General features: G+C 65.6%; 2 protein-coding genes across 5 annotated transcripts in view; both read right to left on the bottom strand.

Annotated features, from left to right (window-relative positions):
• Positions 1-9,395, bottom strand: part of CASKIN1 (CASK interacting protein 1) — a 29,261-nt gene extending 19,866 nt beyond the window's left edge. The window contains exon 1 of the mRNA XM_066197734.1: positions 9,302-9,395. Within this exon, the coding sequence (XP_066053831.1) occupies positions 9,302-9,395 (94 nt within the window). The remainder of the gene's footprint in view (positions 1-9,301) is intronic.
• A 2,476-nt stretch (positions 9,396-11,871) lies between these two features.
• On the bottom strand, positions 11,872-18,375 carry LOC136297961 (hexosaminidase D-like). Of its 4 annotated transcripts, none has more exons than XM_066198325.1 (14): positions 18,259-18,375; positions 15,352-15,875; positions 14,985-15,216; positions 14,754-14,863; positions 14,352-14,439; positions 14,107-14,271; positions 13,830-14,013; positions 13,561-13,632; positions 13,249-13,453; positions 13,075-13,157; positions 12,796-12,874; positions 12,528-12,629; positions 12,311-12,400; positions 11,872-12,200 (listed from the first exon to the last, which is right to left on the bottom strand). In XM_066198325.1, exons 2-14 carry the CDS (start codon positions 15,630-15,632, stop codon positions 12,017-12,019), a joined length of 1,875 nt encoding a protein of 624 aa, XP_066054422.1. In that variant the 5' UTR covers positions 15,633-15,875; positions 18,259-18,375; the 3' UTR covers positions 11,872-12,016. The 4 variants fall into 4 exon arrangements, with proteins under 4 accessions (XP_066054422.1, XP_066054423.1, XP_066054424.1 ...); XM_066198326.1 differs by lacking the exon at positions 18,259-18,375 and having other exon boundaries at positions 15,352-15,457; positions 15,548-17,964; XM_066198327.1 differs by lacking the exon at positions 18,259-18,375 and having other exon boundaries at positions 15,352-15,457; positions 15,669-17,961.
• Positions 18,376-18,548: the final 173 nt, after the last annotated feature.

Below are 18,548 nucleotides of genomic sequence, written 5' to 3' on the forward strand. Positions count from 1 at the left end.
AATCAACATCTCCTTAATGAGGGGAAAGCATTGCTGCCCCCTCCCCAGCATGCCGGCAGTGGATGAGCCAGGAGAACCCCCCCAAATCCTATTCTCCATGCCTCCCATCTCCCTTCTGCTGTGATCCCACTCCCCTACAGCCCTATCCCCGCTGCCTCCCCACTCCCCAGCTCACGTGGGCAGTCAGACCCCTGCGTGTGCCCCCCTCAAACACAACAGGACCCCACAAGCAGCCAATATCCACAGGGGAGACATTCAAGGCAAGCGCCTGTTTCAGAGACAGGGGGGAGGATCCTGCAGCGGCATCGCTGGGAGCTGCCGGATAAAGGAAGCATCCAAAATAGCTGCTCTTAATTATATCCCTGCTAACGAGAGCCACACAAACAACGGGCACTGCACAAGGAACCCTGGCATGGGGGTGTCTTATTCCTCGCTGCGAGGATGGGGTCCCCACAGCAGCATGTGCCATCGTGGGGACCCCACCGAGGCAGCCAGAGCAGCCCTGGCTGGGTCTGATGATGACGGTGACATCGGGGAGCTGGTCCTGACAGGGAAAAGCTTGTACTCCTGCAGCCAAGGTCGTGTCAGGCGCTGAGGCCGGCGTGATGCTCAGATGCTAATGAAGCCGTTATCATCTTCCGATCGATCTGGACTGTATAAATAATGCACCGGGAAGCTCGTTGTACAGGGAAAGGGATTGCCTGGGGCTAAGAGGTGGCTGTGATGGGATGGAGCCCTTGTGGAGCAATACAGAGCACAGCTGGGTAACTACTGTCCACCACAGCTAGACAAGCACCGCTCACCACAGCTGGACCTCCCAGTGTCCACCACAGCTGGAAAACAACTGCCCATCACTGCTGGATATCACAGTGCCCATCACAGCTGCACAGCCACAGCTGTGTGCCCCGCTGCCCATCACCAGCCACTCCCCAGATCCCAAGGCACTTTTGGGGGATGCCACCCATGTGCCCAGCACATGTACAGGTGCTCTGGATGCCCATCCCTGGCAGAGCCTTCTCTAAGGAGTGGCGAAATCCGCACTGGAGGCTGGCTGGGCTCTGGCAGCCTGAGTCACCGCACAGCGCTGTCCCCTGGGGCTGCAGGAAGCAGCTTAAATGCAGCTTTCAAGAGGCGGCAGGGACTCCACTGTGATGCTTTTATTTTTACAAAAAGGAAACTTTTCAGTCCCACGGGATGGCACTGGGCTGCCCCTGTGGGCTGCCGGGGCAGGCGGGGACAGGGGACACGGGTGTGCCCAGAGCAGAGCCGACCCACCAGGGCTGGAGCTGCCCAGGGGACCCAGAACTCAACCAGCAGCTTCTGTGGAGATCCCCACTCTCCCTGTATTCCCAAGTCATATCCTCACCTGACCTTTGCCGTGCAGTACCGTGGAGCCAGGACAAGCCATGCTGCCTCAGCAGACCCCTTTGGGGCAGTCCCAGCCCCACAAGGAGCACACGGGGCTCTGCTGAGCAGGGACTCCCTGGGTGCCTCGGCCCAGAGCACCCAGGAATGCGAGGAAGTGGCAGCAGGGACGGGCAGGAGCTTGCACAGCCCAGGGACGTGCTGCCTCTGCCCCACGGGTGGGACACGAGGTGTTGTGCTCAGCTGCCCGCTGTGCCCGGTGCCAGCCGCACGCCCACACTCGTCTCCGCGGAAATGAATGTTGGTGTCGCTTACAGGGAGCCCTAATTGCCAGCCTGTGGCAAACAGGTAATTTTCAGTAATCACCCTGGCTGGAAGGAGCTGGCACAGCGAGACTGACATGGCAGGGACAGGGATGTGGCTGTTCAGGGCCGCTGTCACCTGTGTCTGCCTTTCCATCCATCCCAGCACAGCTGGCACTTCACGTCCTTGGGACACGGGAGAAGAGATAGGTGTAGACACACTACCCACCTCCACCCTGGGGCTGAGACCATCCTTCCCTGCCTCATCCTCATCCTCTCCAGCTTCTCCCCCTGCTCACCCTCTCCACGGGGCCAGGGATCCCTGGGAGGATGGACCATGTCCACGCTGGCTGCAGGGCGGGACCAGGAGCTTTGTGCATCTTAAAGCATCATTAACCAAGACACAGCGGTGATCACTGGCCTCCCATGAACCCGGCACGATGCAGCAGCGCTGGGGACTGGTGGGAGCTCTTGGAGTGCCCTGAGTGTGTGCACACGTGTGCACATCTGTGTGTAGGTAGCCTAAATCAGCTCCAGGTGTGCCCTGAGCGTGTGCACACGTGTGCACATCTGTGTGCAGGTGGCCCAGATCCAACAGAGGCACCGGGTGCTGCTGCAGCTCCAGCTCTGAGCTCCCAGCCGTGCTCGGCAAAACAGGCGCTGGGCTCTATTGCAAACGTGATGCCTTCAGAGCCATCGTTTGTCCTCATCCACAGCCCGTGCCCCGTGCCCACCTTCTGCTTCACGGAGCAGGACGGGCACAGGCACGGGCAGCTCTGTGGGCACAGGGCCGGGCAGCTCAGCGCCGTGCCGGGGACCGCCGGGCTGGGTGGACAGCGGGGATGTGCAGCCAGGCGATGCCGCGCATCACCCAGGAGCACAGGGAGCACGGCCAGAGGCCTCACCCCGCTGCAGGGGAGGCGCAGGGCTCGCAGAACCCATCCCAGCGTCCCCGGTGTCTCCAATGTCCCCAGCACGGCGGGCACAGGGAGGGGGCTGGCAGGGGCGGCGCGGGGCCGCGCAGGACCGAGGCTCAGGCAGACGCTGAGCGCACACAGGGAGCGGGCTGCTGCGGAGCTGCAGGGCTGCGAGGAGCGCGCCTGCCGTAAACAGCCCAGCTGCAATGCAGGAGCCGGGCAGCCGCCGCTTTGTCTCTGCTCCAGCGGCTGGGAACCCGCGGGGCCTCTCGAGGAGGCGGCGCGGGGCTCCGGCAGCCACATCTGGAAGGGATCAGCGCCACAAGCCGGCCGTGCTCCGGGCCCGGCCCCACGCCCGGCCGGGCAGGAGGCAGTGCCGGCGTGGGCAGTGGAGAGGCCACGGGCACACGGCCGCACGGGGCACGGGCACATGGGCACACGAGGCACACGCGGCCACATGGATGCACAGAGGCACGCAGCACACGAGTGCACAGAGATGGACGCACAGGGATGGAGAGAGGCACTCGTGGGCACAGGGATGGATGCACAGGGATGGAGAGGGGCACACGTGGGCACAGGGATGGGTGCACAGGGTGGAGGGGCACACACAGACACATGGGTGGAGCACCCAGCCACCCAAGCTCCAAGAAGCAGACGCTGTGGTGACTGCTTGGGCACCATCTCCAGCTTGGTCCAGCAGACACAGACCATGACAGGGCACAACACTGGGGTCCCTTCATCCTGCCGTGCCCTGGGGCACCCCAGCATCACAGCCACCTCCATCTGCTCAGCACTCTCCAGGCGGCCAGCAGTGACCTTGGTGGGGACACCCAAGGAGACCCGGGCAGAGCTGGCACTCCCAGCCAGCCACTGAGAGCCCCGTGGCTCTCCCAGGCCCACCCAGCACCGTGCTGCCCCACGGGATGGCTCGTGCCAGCGTCGCTACCCATCCATCAGCAGAGCAGTCCCGGCAGCACAGGGCTGTCAGGCCCAGCCGAGGCCAGCTCCGCATCCCAGCTTCCCATTTCTCAGGCTGATTGCTCCTGTCGCTGCAGAGCCCAGCATTAAACACCTCATCTTCTACTCCCGTATTGAGTTGGAAAATACTATTAACATTTCATTAGAGCTTAAAGATCCCTTTCAGCCCGGCACAATGAGCCAGCCCACGGGTGGCATCGCTCCTGTGCCAGGTGGGCTGCTCTGGCCTCTTCCCTCTGGGAAGAGGAGGACCAGGAGGGCAAGTCCACGTGCCTCAGATGTGGGACAGGATGGTGAGCCAGGGCAGAGGTGACATCAGCACTGCACAATGGCTCGGGCACCTGCTGGGCATGGCCCACCCTTGCAGCACACTTGGCCAGGGCCAGGACACAAAGCAGTGACAGGAAAACAGTGTCCATGCTGGCCCTCCTGAGTTTTGCTTCTCAACAACTCTCCCTCATCCATGGGAGCCTGGCCCAGCATGACCAGCACCAGTCATTAAATATCATCAAGTTTGTTCTCCAACATTTTCTCAACAGTGCTGAGCACAATTCCCAGCGCACACCACCCAGCACCAGCACAGACATCACTGTGGGAAACAACCTCAGGTATCATCCAAGAGCTGGGTGCTCCCCTCCAGCACTCACCAGCCAGCACTGCCACGGCTCCCACCTCCCAGGAGCCCAGGAATGTGTTCACTAAGCACCCAGCACTGCTTTGGGACCCACCTGGGCCCTGGCACAGCACCACGGAGTCACCATCCCCAGGCACTGCTGCTGCAGACACGTGGGGAGTGGGAAGGGGCTGGGGGCACCTGGGCACACCGAGATGGGCAGGGGACTGATTGCAGCCATTCCCAGCAGCCGGGAAGGGGAAGGAGGGGTTAAACGGAGTGCAGAGGGAAGGAGAGAAGCCAGACGCCAGCCTGGCTACTGGAAACCACGATGGGCTGGCAGCGACTGGGACGGCTGTGGAGAGAAGCTCAGAGCACCCACAGCCCTCAGACCTGCTCACCGCCAGCACTGTCACCCTTGGGCGCAGCCTGGCCCTGCCACGTCCCCTCCAGTGTCACCCCCCAGCACAGGGGCAGCGAGGTCCTCATGCAGCAAAGAGCCAGAGCCAGCAGCCGTGGGAGAGCCCCGCACGAGGGGTTGCCAAAGGGCTGCTTGGTGTCAAGCCAGGTGAATTTGGGACTGCTGAGAGAAAATCCAGGCCAGTGAGGGAGCTGGGAACAGAGCTGCCGGCCCGCAGCCCCACTGCTCCTCGATGGCAGTGGCCAACAGTCCCGGGTCCCCAGAGCATTCCTGCTGGGCAGGGACCCTGCGGCCAGTCTGGACACGGGGGCTGTGCTGGGGGCAGGGGGGCACAGGAGGGTTTGCACTCACAGCTCAACCCAGCCACAGAGGCAAGAAATGTGAAATAATGAGAAGTCACCCCAGGCTGAGCAATCGTGCCCCTCTGGAAGGAAACTTGGCACACAGCAGCCCACACCCGCCTGCCAAGTCCTGCTGGGAGCAAGGCTTCACACGCGGGCTGGAAACCCCAAGAAGTTTATGAGGGACCCGCTGACACGTGGATGAGCTGGGCAGCTGCTGGGCCCTGACAGGAACCTGCCTGTCAGCAGTGCTCAGAGCACAGCCCGTGCCCGGGACACGCCTGGGATGCACCGGAGTATCCCCTTGCTGCCATCACCCGCGTGTCCCAGCCCACCCCCTTGGTATTCCGCCCCTTCATCCCTGCCAAGGGGATCGAGGGAGGTTTGGGAGCAGTGCCTGGCCACGGCATGGGGGATGCAGAGGGGCCCAGCACCATTTTGGCCAAGCTGCCACAGGATCTGGCCCCACAGCCCCTTTCCCCCACTCCAGATGTCCTGCCCAGCACCAATGGCTCCAGAGGCCGGCAGCACCCAGGGGCTCCAGTGAGCATCATCTGCTCATCTCTGCCTGGGTTTGTGTGACAGCAAGGAGGCTCTGCCCAGGGAGCAGCAGCAGGAGCCACGGGGGTGCTACCTCCCAGGGAAGGCTCCTGCTTTCCCAGAGGGCCGGGAGAACCGGGCAGCTCCGGTGGCTGCCGGCCACGTGTGCCCTGGGCACTGCACCACAATTGGATTTGCATCTGCCCTGCCTTTTACTGCATGGAAATTGAATTGTAAAATGTCAAAGACATTTCCTAACTGCGCCATATTAGCCCGGTTTTATTAAATACTGTTATCAGAGCAGATTATGAATGCAATCAAATGCAGGCAAGAAAACCCAGAGTTAACTGGCCACTGTGCTGGAGGATACACCAGAGGGCAGGAGGCAGCTGGTGAGGCCCTGCCCATACCCATGTCCCCAGGCACTCTGGCACTGCTTCCCACTGTCCCCAAATCCTGGAGCACTGGTGAAGGCACACATCCCCACCCAGCCCGTGCAGCTCCACTCACATCCCAGGATGGCTCCTCAGGGACAACACGACCCTGGGGGGTCTCACTGAGCTTTGTGGTCCCTTCCTAGGCAGGGCAGGACCTGCTCCCTGCACATGGCAGCAGGGTCAGGACCGATGGGACAAGCCCTGAGATGCCAGAGCTGCTGCTGGTGACATGCAGGGCAGGATGCAGAGCCCTGCACAAGTGGCAGTGCAGGAACGGGGCTCTCCTGCCCACAGTGGGGGCACACTGAGAGCTGCCCAGGTCTCAGCACCTCGGGCAGTGGGGCCAGGCTGGGTTGGGTTACCCTGACACAGCAGGACACAGGGGGTGCAGAGCTCTGTGCCCAGCTCCTGATCCCAGCCAGGCAGTGTGGCTAACCCAGCCTGGGTGTCCCCAAGTGAGGCTCCAGGAGCTCCAAAGGCACACCAGGACACAAGTCCTCATGGCACCCTGGAGGACCAGGATGGCACTGAGGATCAGGCAGCCCCACAGGACACAATCCTGGATTCCACTCATATGGCCAGTTCCTGCCATGCTGGATGCTTGTCCTGGCACTGCAGGGCCACGTGCTGGGACATCTCCTTGGCCACATGAAGCTGCCATGTGTGGAAGTGCTTTACAGAGCCCCCCAGCCTGGCTGGAGGAGGAACTGGAGTAGAGGATCCAACCCTTGGCTCGAGGTCCCACACTGGGCACTGGCAGCACCACACAGGAGCCATTTCCAATGTGGATGAGCCGCTGGCAGCACTGGCCTCACAGGGAATGAGCCAGCTCACTCCACCACCACACCAAAGAGCTGTGGATCCTCTGCATGGCACGGCATCACTCATCTCCCACCACCCAAAGCCCTGGGAGCCCAGGACAGGGATGGCACAGTGGGCATGGGTGTTCCTGGAGACACCCCACAGTCCCATCCCAACCCACAGCGCTGGAGTCGAGGGGAAAACGCCAAGTCACCACATTTCTTCGAGGTAGCACCGAGAAGGAGGGGACAGGGAGGGAAACAGTTTGCTGCCAAATCCCTGCATCTGATTTGCGCAACTTTCAGACAACCTCATCAATTATGGATGCCCGGGAAGCAGGCGCGGTGCGCGCTGCGGCCGGCCCGGGCCCCCGAACCCGCACTCACACCAAACCGGGCCCCCTGTCACCATGGCAACCTGCGCTAATTCACGCAAGGATTTTTAAAATCTCATTTATTAAACCCCGCATGAATAGGATATTATCCAGATAACAGAGCTAAGTTACAAATCTTCCCGGTGCCGTGCAGTGCGGGGAGCGCCGCAGGCAGGCATGGGACAGGAACTTGGAGGGGACGTGGGGACACCACGGCGTGGGGACAGCCCTGCTCGGTGCTCTCCCACTCCGTGTCCCGCTCCAGCCCCACTGCCATGGCCAGAGGTGCCTGTGCACCCCAGGCTGGGAGCACAGCACCCACTGCTGCACACGTGGCACCCGCTGCCACACGGGACAGTCGGGTCCAGTGGGGAAATGGCCCCAGACAAGCTCAGCACTGGCACTGGTGGGTCCAGCAGAGTTGGAGATGGGCAGCCCAGCAAGGGAGTGGGGTGAGCATCCAACCCCAACACCAGGCTGAGCCCCTCTGGGTGTCCCTTGTCCCTAACCTGTGACCCTGGCACAGGGAGCTCTGCTGGCCCCCATGGCCATCCTGCCTGGTGTCCAGAGGGCTCAGCAGTGGGAGATGCAGCAGAGCCCTGGGAAGGACAGGGATGCAGGAGAAGGTGGTGGCACTCAGACACTTTTGGTTGTTGCCACAGCAACGCCAGCTGTGTGCCCAGGCCAGCAGGGACTGGAGAGGGCTGTGTGGGGACACAGCTGGGCACGGGCCCGGCGTTGTCCCCATACGCACACCCTGCCCCAAGAGGCCACGGCAGCAGCAGCATCTGAGGTGGGCTGGGATGAAGTGGGCCCTGAGCTGGAGGTTCTTCTTGCCCTGCACAGTCCCTCAGCAGTGACAGCAGCAATGGCACTGGGGACATGGGACACCACGCCAGCCCTGTGTGGCACGAGGAAACACTTGCTGGCCCCATGTGGCACTGTGGACACGGTGGATGCAACACCAGATCAGGGCCATGGGGAATGGCACAACAACCCTGCTCAGCACCAGGACACGGGACACTGGGCTTGGCCAGAAACAGCCCTGCATGACCAGGGACAGGAGACACCTCAGCAGCCCTGCACAGCTCCAGGGAAAGGGGGGTGCCCACATTTGGGGAGTGCCAGCCCTGGAGAGAGGGACAGTGGGTGCAGCAACAGAGAGACTACGTGTCCAGTGACCCAGGGCCACGTGAGTGCTCCCCGTGGTCCCTGACTGCACCCAGGCACCCCAGGCCACCCGGCAGCAGGCCTGAAACCTGCGGCCGCATCAGCACCATGAATTATTCAGTCCCGGGTGGAACGCCTCGACGGAGCAGTTCCATCCTACAGCGAGTAGATACTCATGGAGCTACACACACACGTACACCCGGAGACGCACACGCACAGCCACACGCACGCCCCCGCAGCCTCACACCTGGCCACGCACCCGCGGCGCACCCGCGGAGCCGTGCACAGCCAGCCAGCCGCAGGGAGGCACCGGGAGATACCCGCGGAGCCACATCCAAACACCCCCTCAGCGAGAAACACCAACAGCCCAGCCAAACACACAGATGCCAGGGTACACACCGCCACGCAAACACCCCACGCACCCAAACACAGCCGCACACGCACCCGCGGCAGCGCGGACACACGCAGAGGTGTGCGGGCAGCCAGCCCCGCCGCTCACCCGCGCGGGCCGGGCACACTCGCTGCACGCACACGCAGCTGCGCCTGGCGCTGCCCGGCCGCAAAACCCTGCCCAAACCCCCGGGAGCACCGGGCCCGGCTCCCGGGGGGGTCAGGAGTTGCTCCCGGGTACAGGGCAAGGGCAGCCCGGCCGGAGCCCGACCGCGCCGGGGGTGCCCCGGGACCGGCGAGATCTTTTGGGGCGCTCCACACCCGCGCAGCGCCCAGGGATGCTCCGAGCCTCGCCGGCATGCTCAGACCCATGCCGGGCAGCGCCCCCCGCCCCTCCCGGGGAGCCGCCGGGGGTCCTCAGCACGTCTACGGTCCCCGCCCGCCTGCGACGAGCCGCAGCCGGGGAAGGGCCGGGGATGCTCCGGGGCGGGCAGGGCGGGCGGCATCGCGGCCGGGCCCCGGGAGCAGCGCTAGGATGCGGCCCCGAGCCGCCGCGCCCGCTGCTGCGACGCCGGTGCCCGTGTGTGCCCCCCCTCCGTGTGTGTCCCCCCACACCGCCGCCCCCCGCCCGGCCCCGCCGCCGCCGCACTCACTGGCTTTGCCGGGCTTGGGCCTCTGCAGCAGCTTCTGCACGGCCGCGATGTCCTCCGCCTTCACCGCCTGCACCAGCTCCTGGTCCTTGCCCATGGCTGCGCCGCGCCGGGGCTGCCGGCTGCGGGCTCACGGCCCGAGCATCCTCCGCGGCGCGGCGCGGCGCGGCGAGGGGCGGGGGGCGGCGGGGGGTGGCTCGGCGCGGCTCGGCACGGCTCGGCACGGCACGGTGCAGCCCCCCCGCCCAGCCCGCCCGCTCCGGAGGCGGGGGCGGGGGCGGCGGCGGCGGCGGGCGCCCGGGGCGGGGCGCGGCGGGGCGGGGGGGCCGCACCGGGAGCGCGGGGAGCAGCGCGGGAGAGGAGGAAGAGGAGGAGGAGGACGAGCAGGAGGAGGAGGAGGAGAAGGAGAAGGAGGAGGAGGAGGAGAGGGCGGGGGCCGCCCGGTGCTGCGGGCGGAGCGCGGGGATCCCCCTCCCCGGTGCCGGGCCCGGGGGACGCCCCGGTGGGAGCCGCCGCGCAGCCGTGGCGTGTAACGAGCTGGCGGGTCTCAGCGGCAGGAGGGGACGGGGGGGACACGGCTGCTGCTCGGGGCCTCTTCCCACTCGGGGAGGGTACCGGGGAGATCCAGCAGACCCCCTCCCGGGGCACCCCGTGCTCCCCAGCCCGGCTCCAGGGTGCCCTTCGCCGCTCCCCGTCCCGCCTGGCAATCGCAGCAGCCTGCGGGGCCGATAACGGAAACCGGGCAGCATCAGCCTTTCAATTGCTGTAAATAAAGCGCTCATCACCGCGTCATTTTCCACTTTTGTTGACACAATGGCCGGTGACATTCGTCCCTTTCACTTTTAAGGCTGAAACGACCGAGACATTACAGTTGCGGAGGGTTCCCGGCTGTGCCGGGGGCTGAGGAACCCGATAGGAAATGGGGCCAGTGACGGACAAGGCGTTAATGTCCCTGCGGTGCCATCAGGGCAGAGCACGGACATCTCTCGCACGAAATCAGCCCGAATTTCTGCCCTCCCGGACAAGTTCCTAGCTAAAAGCCTCGTGGAGTCCCGGCTCCAGCAAACCGGCGTTGGGGCACGGGGGGCAGGAAGGCTGGTAGCCAACTGGCCACCACAGCGCTGGGCACGGAGGGGCGCAGTCACAGGTGGGTGCAGTGTGCGGGGACCGGGAGCTACAGCCCCGTGTCAGGCAGACGGGAAGATGGAGGAGGGAAGGCAGCCGTGCCCTGATGCCCCCTTCCCGCCCCGTGCTGGTCCGTGCCCCCCCGAGCTGGAGCCTCCCTGCACAGCCCCCAGCTCCCGCCCAGTCCCCGGGCTGACCCCCCCTCAGGGACGGCGGGGTCCGTCTCCTCTCCCCACCCCCACTTTCCAATCCAGGACATTTGGGTTGCCAGCACGGAACGCCGTCTAATCTGCCCTCTAATCCCGCAGCCGGGCGCTGCACGGGGCCCTGAGCCGCGGCCGGGCTCCCGGGGCTGGGGGCTGGGGCTCCGCACGGGTCGGGGGCTTCCTTCACATCTGCCACCACCTGATAACAAACCAGGCGCCTCAACAAAGGTCCCTTTGTGCCCCACGGCTCCCTCCTGCTGGGCCCCCACACCCAGTCACCCAGCACAGACCCGGCACGGGGCAGCTCCTGCCCCCGCGGCCTCGCCGGGCACCGGGACCTCCGTGACCGGGGCACGACACGGGCCAGCAGGGCCACGCTGTGGGGCCGGTGGGGTGCACAACGCCGTCCCTCCTCCCCGCCCGAGCCGGGCTTTGCGGGAGGAGCTCCAGCCTGGCGTTCCTGCGGCTCCCTCGGGCTCTTGCCAAGTCGGGTTGGTCTTTGCAGAGCAGAAGAATGTGCAGTGAAATGTCCCCGTTCCTGCCCTGCACACGCCGAGCGAAAGCAGCGCCCGGAACGGGCAGAGCCTGGGGCTCAGGGGGTTTAGGGTGGGCACTGTGGGCAACAGGCACGTGGAAAACCTGAACTGTGGGAACTGGAGACAGCAGCAGCAGCAGGAGGGCTCATCCCACGCCGAGATCCCCACGCATCCCCCCAGCACAGCTGCCTTTCCGATGGGAAAAGAGCACAGCAGAGCCTCTGCCTGAGCTCGGGAGGCAGCGGGGGTCTGGGTGCTGGAACAACAGAGAAGAAGGAAGAGATGAAAGCAGAGTTTGGAGGCTGAAGAAGCCATCACTGCTCTCACACCCCTCCCAGCGACCAGGGATTCACAGAGACTGAGAGCAGGCAGGGTTGGGGAGCGGGTGCTGGTGGGAGCCTGGCAGGGCCCCTGCACGTCCCTCCTTCCCTGCCCTGTCCCAGGTGCCAGCCCTTGCCTGGGACATGCAGCACGCAGCAGCCATAAGCTGGATCCCGTCCAGAGAGGGCACGGCCACCCTCGGGGCCAGCACGGGGCACACGGGTGTGTCCCCATGAGCTCTGTCACACTCTGCCCTGTGGCTGCCAACCCCTCCAGCTCCCTCAGAGCCCGAGCAGGGGCCCAGGAGCTGTCACAGGAGAGAGCCCAGCCCTCCACACCAGCCTCTCCCTGCCCGGGGGGACAGAGCCCTCTCAGCAAGCAGCAGTATCTACGAAAATACTTTATTGTGGAGGGGGGAGTGCAGGGGCTCTGTACAGTGCAAACGGCAGCGGCAGAGCCGTCACCAGCAAACAGACACACGATGGAGGCTCCCAAAGGCCAGCCAGGGGGGAGCCGGGGGGCTGCAGCCCCTACATGGCCTTGGGCCGGCCGTTGAGGCGGATGATAGCCCGGTAGTCCCGCACCAGGTCCCGCAGCTGGTCCAGGTAGGGGTTGACGTTCTCCTCCATCCACTCCTCCACCGTGTCAGGGAAGTAGATCCTCTCCAGCTGGGCACGCAGGTCACGGACAAAGCTCTCCCAGTCCTCATGGAGCCTGGAGGGGGGAGAGCAGGGGTCCAGCTGCCTGCTGTGAGGGACCCCAGGACCGAGCAGGGACCCCTCCCAGCCCCAAGAAGGCTCCCCCCAGCCCCCAGCAGCACGTACTTGAGCACCTTGCTGCCAAAGCTCTCCATGTTGCGGGGATTCCCAAACTGCCGCTTCCGGTGGTAGGGGCTGAACCAGCCCTTGATGGCACTGGAGAGGCACGAGGGATTTGGGGACACAGGGGCCACCAGGGACAGGGAGCTGCGCATCAGGCAGGTCCCCTCCCGTGGAAAAACATGGCCAGAGGGACCAATCCTGCTGCTCCCCAGCATGTTACCTCTCCTCCTCCAGTGCCTTAAGAATGCTCTCCTTCAGGTGGCCATTAACCTGCTCCACCATATGGTAGATCTCCACACCAGGGAATGCTCCCCTGCCCTCACTGGGGAAAGAGAGGGGAAGGTGAGGGCTCAGCACGTGCGGTGCACTGGGCTGGGTGAACTCCAGCACCCTAGTGGGTCTGGGACCAGGGCATTTGGGTGACCAAGACCCTGCTTCCCTCCAGTGCATCGCTTTGGATGCAACTGCCCCGACCACATGCCACGCACCAGGTGCTCTGCTCCAGCTGCACGCTCTCCAAGCCCAGCACATCCAGGACCTTCCTCTTGGCCTCTTCTGTGAAGCCCCCTGGGAGGGCCAGAAAAGGGACAGAGGAGCTTGGGACAAGTCCCCATCAGGCTCATCCCGGCTTCACCACACCCCCAAAACTGAAGCTCTTCCTCCTCTGCCTCCCAGCTCCTCCCAGCACCCTGCCCAGCAGGACGGGGTCTGGCAGGCAGTGGGAGGTGGGGGTGAGCCTGGCCATGCTGGCAGGGCTGGGGGCTCACCGTTCACCAGGGTCTGCAGGCAGATCGCCAGAGAGGGGATGCTGACGGGCAGCAGCTCGCAGAGCACTGAATAGTGATCGTACCTGCAGGACAGGGACAGCCACCACCTCTGCCCTGTGCCAGCACGGCTCTGAGGGCACCAGGAGGGCAGGGGAGGGTCTCACCACCCCTTACCTCTGCCAGCCCGTGAGCACCACGCCCTGCAGGCGCAGTGGGGCCAGCCGTGGCACGGCCTGCATCACCTTCAGCCAGCTCAGGTGGTTTTTCAGGTGGTAGCTCAGCGGGGTCCAGGCCTGTGCCGGCCCCGTGGTGCCCTTGAAGGCGCTGGCGAACCAAACGGCCTCGAAGCCGCTCTCCACGTACTTGGTGAGGAACGGCACTGCGGCGGGACAGGCGCAAACCACCAGTGCCACCGTCCCCAGTTGGCTGTGGGGGGCTCAGGGGGGATCCTTCCACCACCCCCAGGAGCCTGGCAGGTCACCTTACCGATCTGCTCAGCCTCAAAGTCAGGTGCATAGAACCACACCACAGGTGAGACGTGCTTCGCTATCCCGGACTCTGCAGGGACAGCAGTGAGGGGACGTTGGTGCCAGCAGCAGGAGGGAGCCTCAGCCTCCTCAGGCTTCCCCAAGACCCACAGGGCAAGGCATGGGCTCCTGCTGGCACTGGGGGCAATGCCTGCCAGGGTGGACACACAGGGGGTGCTGCTGAGGAGCCTGGAACAGATGCCACCACTGCCCTCCCTGTCCCCTCACCCCGCAGGGCTCCCACGCTGATCTTCCTCAGCATGTCGTCCCACATGAGCACCCGCAGCCCCCAGAACTGCGCCGTGAGGAAGCCCAGAACCTCCTTGATGTGCTTCAGGTACATGGTCCCCACGTCGCCCTTGTTGTGGCTCATCCAGTTCTTGGAGTCCATCCCCTCCCCGAGATGGAAAACCTGGACTTGGGGGAAGGGAGACGCTCAGCAGCCCTGGGAGCACCCCTGGTGCCTGGGGAGAGGGATGGGGGTCCCTGCACAGCTCCTGCCCACCTCGTCTGCACCAATGTGGATCCAGGTGGAGCGCCGGTGCTTCTCGACCACCTGTGACAGGATGCTCTTGAGCAGGGCCAGGGTGTCGGGGGCGTGGGGGTTGAAGCTGTTGGGGAAGCGCTCGACCTCCCGCAGGTGCTGGTACTTCTCATGCTTGAGGATGAACTGCGGGGAGGAACAATCAGGGGGCTGTCCAGGGGGAACCCCTGTGATCTGGGATGGGGAGCAGGACTGGGAGCCTCTACCTCCACATGGCCAAAGGTCTGCACCAGGGGAACCACCTCCAGCTTGTGTTGCTCCGCCAGCTGCTGGATCCGCTCGATGTCCTCCTCGCTGCGAGGGCAGGGACAGGCTCAGGGGGGGATGCCAGGGCAGAGTGTGGGGCACTTCCCCCTCCTCCCCCTCCTCTGGCACCCTGCCCACATGGCCCTGGTTGCCCCATACATGTGTGCTTTACTGAGGGGCACAAATATTGACCTGTCAGGGCAGGAAGCTGCTCTGCCCAGCAGCACAGCCTGGCACTCTGACTGTGGTTATCACGGGCACGGGGCCAGGTGGGTCACACCCAGCCCCTGGCACCCGGGACCTGCAGGGGCTGCAGGCACCACAGCCAGCTGGGCACACAGCCCCGCACAAGCCCTGCTCACCTGTAAGCGTACGGTGACCTGAGGATTTCCAGCTCCCCCTTGAAGGGGAACATGTCCTCGTACTCGATGAGGACGCCGTTGGCTCCCAGCTGGGACAGGAGGGGGAACACCTGCAGGGTGGGCAGGGTGGGCTCAGCAGTGGGGATGGCACAGACCAGGTGTCAGCAGGGGGCTGAGCCCTGTCAGCGCATCCTCCCCTTGGCCCCTCCTCCTGCCCCTGGGCATCCTCACCTGCTCCAGGTAGGAGACTCTGGGCGCAGCTCCCTTGAGGTCCAGGTGGACCAGTCTCATCTCGGTGGCACTGACATCCCTGGGGACCTGCTGCTTTTGCTTCAGAGCCGTTATCTTTGCTGCAGGGACCTCCAGAACCTGGCTCTGGGGGATGATGTCCTGGACGATGTCACCTGTGTCCCCCCAGAACGCGCTGTCCTTGCTGGCGGGCTTGTGCAGCTCCAGGGTAAAGCTGCAGGGAGTGGAGGAGGGATGGGGGTGTCTGTGGGGTTACGGGGGTGTCCATGGGGTGATGGGGGCACCACACAAGCACAGCCCAAGGGGTGCCACAGGCCCTGACCCCCCTGGGGTCCTGCTGTCACCTCACCTGTCACGGAAGAGGAACTTGATGCCGGCCAAGGCAACGAGGAGCAGCACGACGAGGCGCAGCAGGTTCAGCCGGTGGCTCCGCTGGAAAGCCATCTCTGTGACCTCTGGGGACACACACACGGGGTCTGGCAGTCCACGGCCAGCAGTGGCCAGAGCGACTCCAAGCACAGGTGAACCTACCCAGCCCCACGTACCGTGTCCTGCTCCCCTGCCCAGGGCACCACGAGACCCCGAGAAAGGCGACATGGGGACAACCCCTCTGGCCAGCCCGGTGCCCATCGGGGACGTGCGCGGCAACGCCCCTGTCCCTCCTACCTCGTGTGCCCCAGCGTGGGGCCAGCGGCCGGCTCCGCCTCTCCCTCTGCCCGCACGGGTGAGGCCGGGGCCGGGGCAAACAGGGCGGTGGCTGCAGAGCGGGTCCCCACCGGGGATCCCGTCCGGCTGCCGGGTGTCCCCCGAGCCAGGGGCCGTGTCACAGGGCGGCTGGATGGGGTGGCATCACGGGCTGGGCTCGGTGCATCCCTGCGGGTAGAAATGAGGTGATTGGGAGCCAGCCAGGCACATGCCAGCACCGGGCTGCTCCGGGGACGGCACCGGCACAGCCGCGGCACTGGCGGGGTGAGGGTGGCAGCCCGGAGCCCCTTGGCACCCGCGAGAGGCAGCACGGATCCTCCTGGGAGCCACACGTAGGCAGCACTTCTGCCCGCCCTTTCTGCTGTTTCTGTGGTTCTGGTGTGTTCGGTGGGGCCCGGACAGGGCAGCGCAGCTCCCCCCGGCCTCGCCGGCGCTGCTGCCACCCAAACACACCCGAGCTCAGGGTTAAATTCAGCGCCGGCAGAGCGGGGAAGTGAAAAGCAGATTTTGGCAGCTGCGGGTGCCCAAGCGGCTCAGCTGATCGCGGGGGTTTTGTTTGTGTTGCCCGAGCGGTGGCACCGGGGAGAGCCGCTCTGAGCCGCCCCGCGCCTCCGGCTGCGAGCGAGCCCTTTTCCAGACACATCCTAATCCTAATCCCTCCCGATACGCAACCCCGGCCGCTGCCGCGGGGTGCAGGGGCTGCAGAGACCACCCCGGGCAGCTGGACGTGCTGTCCCCAGAGCACGAGGCCCCAGCAAGGGCAGGTCACAGGGCAGGACAGCGACGTGCAGGAGGGAGCCGAAGCATCCCTGTGCCATCCCCAGCGCCCGGTGCCCGCGGGTGCCCAGTCCCTCGGTGCCCGTGAGCAGGAGGAGGAGCAGGAGCCGCTTTTGGGGGAGCAGGCAGTTCCCTGGGCTCCTTCCCTGCACCTCGTGGCATTGCAGCTCCTGTGCTGCGGGGGACAAATGTGGTACCCACCCCCTGCCGTGCGCAGCCCGGGATATTCCTGGCAGCTCCAGCACAGCCCAGCAGGGATGTGCCAGGCTGGGGACGGCTGCCAGCCCAGGGGTCACCGCTGGGTGCACAGGGAGCCACAGAGGGGACACAGGAGGGCGGGTCAGTGGCTCCTGGGCACGCAGCACGGGGTACCCAGCACCCAGGAAGGCCATAAATATGCCAAGTGCTAATGGCGCTGTCATGGGAACACAGCGCCTGATTGGAACAGGGATAAATATTTAGACAGACGCTGTCAGCTCGCCAGGATTCGGTGTTTTTAATGCACGTTATCTTAAATAGGGCAGGTTCCCAGGGCTGGAGCTCCCTGGCACAGCCAGGGCGAGGGCAGGCGGGATGGGCGCTGGCCGGAGCGGGGCAGCCCCGAGGGGCGCCGGGGGCAGCCGGGGCGTCATCCCCCCGCCACGGGGACACCCCTGGGCAGCGAAGGCTCAGCTGATGCATGCCGCCCCTCTAACCCCGCACCTCCCCGCCAGCACCCGCTCTTTTTATTAACGTCACATCTTCTGCTGTTCAGGCCCCGGGAGGCTCGGGAGAGCCCGCGGCTCCGCACGACCGGCCAGGCTGATGTTTCACCGGCAGCGGGGCGAGGAGGGGCCGCACCCTGGGCCCCCTCCCTGCTTCCACGTGGGTTTTGCTGCCAGCCCCCTGCATCCAGCCCCGCTTACCTTCCAGAGCCCCGAGGAGAGAAGGATGGAAGCAAACAAACCCAAATCTGAGCCTGGAGACGGCAGGGCCGTGGAGGGGGGAGGGAGCCGAGTGTCCCGGGGGCGGCAGGGGCCACTGTGTTCCATGGACTGGCAGCCAGGGGTTCGGGTGCCACCCTGCTGCCCACAGCTCCGGTGCCCCCTATTGTTTCCGTGCCCCAGCACAGCCGGCAGTGCAGCCATGGGGGAGCGATGCTGCTCCGTGCACGCTTCGAGTGCACACTCACACACACGTGCACACGCTCACGTGCTTCCAGAGCGTTCCACGGCCAGCCTGGCCGTGACCATCCCGTGCTGCCAGCCTGTGCCCGCCGCCCCCCCGCCCAGGATGAGCTGCAGACCCACAGCCGGGGACTCCTGCGTGGAGAGGCTGCTACAGCCCCATGGCAGCAGGAGGGGGCTCTTCCCTCATCCCTGGGCAGAACTGGTCCCTGTCCCATCCCGTCCTCTCCCGGGGTAATGCAGCACACACGGAGCAGCCCCTGGGCACAAGGGACCCTTTCCACCCCCCACCCAACCCTCTGTGCCTTGGAGCACCACCCACGCCCCGCAAACCCGGCACACCCCCCAACGCCCCACACCAAGGACATCCCTTGGGCATTCCCGCGCTGCACGGTCCCCTCCAGGCTCCGCTCGGCACCCCAGCGGCCCCGGGCACACCGGCGTCCTCCGCGGGCATCCCTGCATCCTCCCAAGAAACCCCGCATCCTCCCCGGGCTTCCCTGCGGCACCGGGGCCCTGCATTCCCCCGAACATCCCCACATCCTCCCGGCGCCAGTCCCCACCGCGGCGCCGGGCACCCCCGGCCCCGAGCATCCCCCGGCCCTTACCGGCAGGTGCGGGGCGGCCGCGGGCACCGCCGGGAGCGGGAACGGGAACGGGCGCGGGCGCGGGCACGGGCACGGCCGCCGCCGCCACCGCTCTTAAAGGGCCCGGTGCCCGCCGTGGGGAGGGATGATGCACCGGGCCCCGCCACCGGCCGCGCACAGCGGGCACCGTGCCCAGCGCCCGGGTGCCACACGCGCACCGTGTAGCGCCGGCACAGCGCGGAGGCACCGCCCGCCCTGACCCGGGCGGCACCGGCACGAGGGGTGGCCCCGGGGCGGGTCCGCGGTGCCCG

Source organism: Chamaea fasciata, unplaced genomic scaffold (assembly GCF_029207755.1).
Source record: "Chamaea fasciata isolate MVZ Bird 193981 ecotype frontalis unplaced genomic scaffold, bChaFas1.0.hap1 SCAF_16, whole genome shotgun sequence".
NCBI classification, from domain to species: Eukaryota; Metazoa; Chordata; class Aves; order Passeriformes; family Sylviidae; genus Chamaea; species Chamaea fasciata.

Bases quoted from the DNA above. Each gene is read 5' to 3' on its own strand.
- LOC136297961 (XM_066198325.1), bottom strand. From the start codon at position 15,632: ATGGGCACCGGGCTGGCCAGAGGGGTTGTCCCCATGTCGCCTTTCTCG. The intron at 12,630-12,795 runs GTGCGTGGCATG...CTCTTTCCCCAG, and splicing joins CAGCTGGAGCAGAGCACCTG to TGAGGGCAGGGGAGCATTCC. The intron at 12,201-12,310 runs GTACGTGCTGCT...TCCCCCCTCCAG, and splicing joins TTTGGCAGCAAGGTGCTCAA to GCTCCATGAGGACTGGGAGA.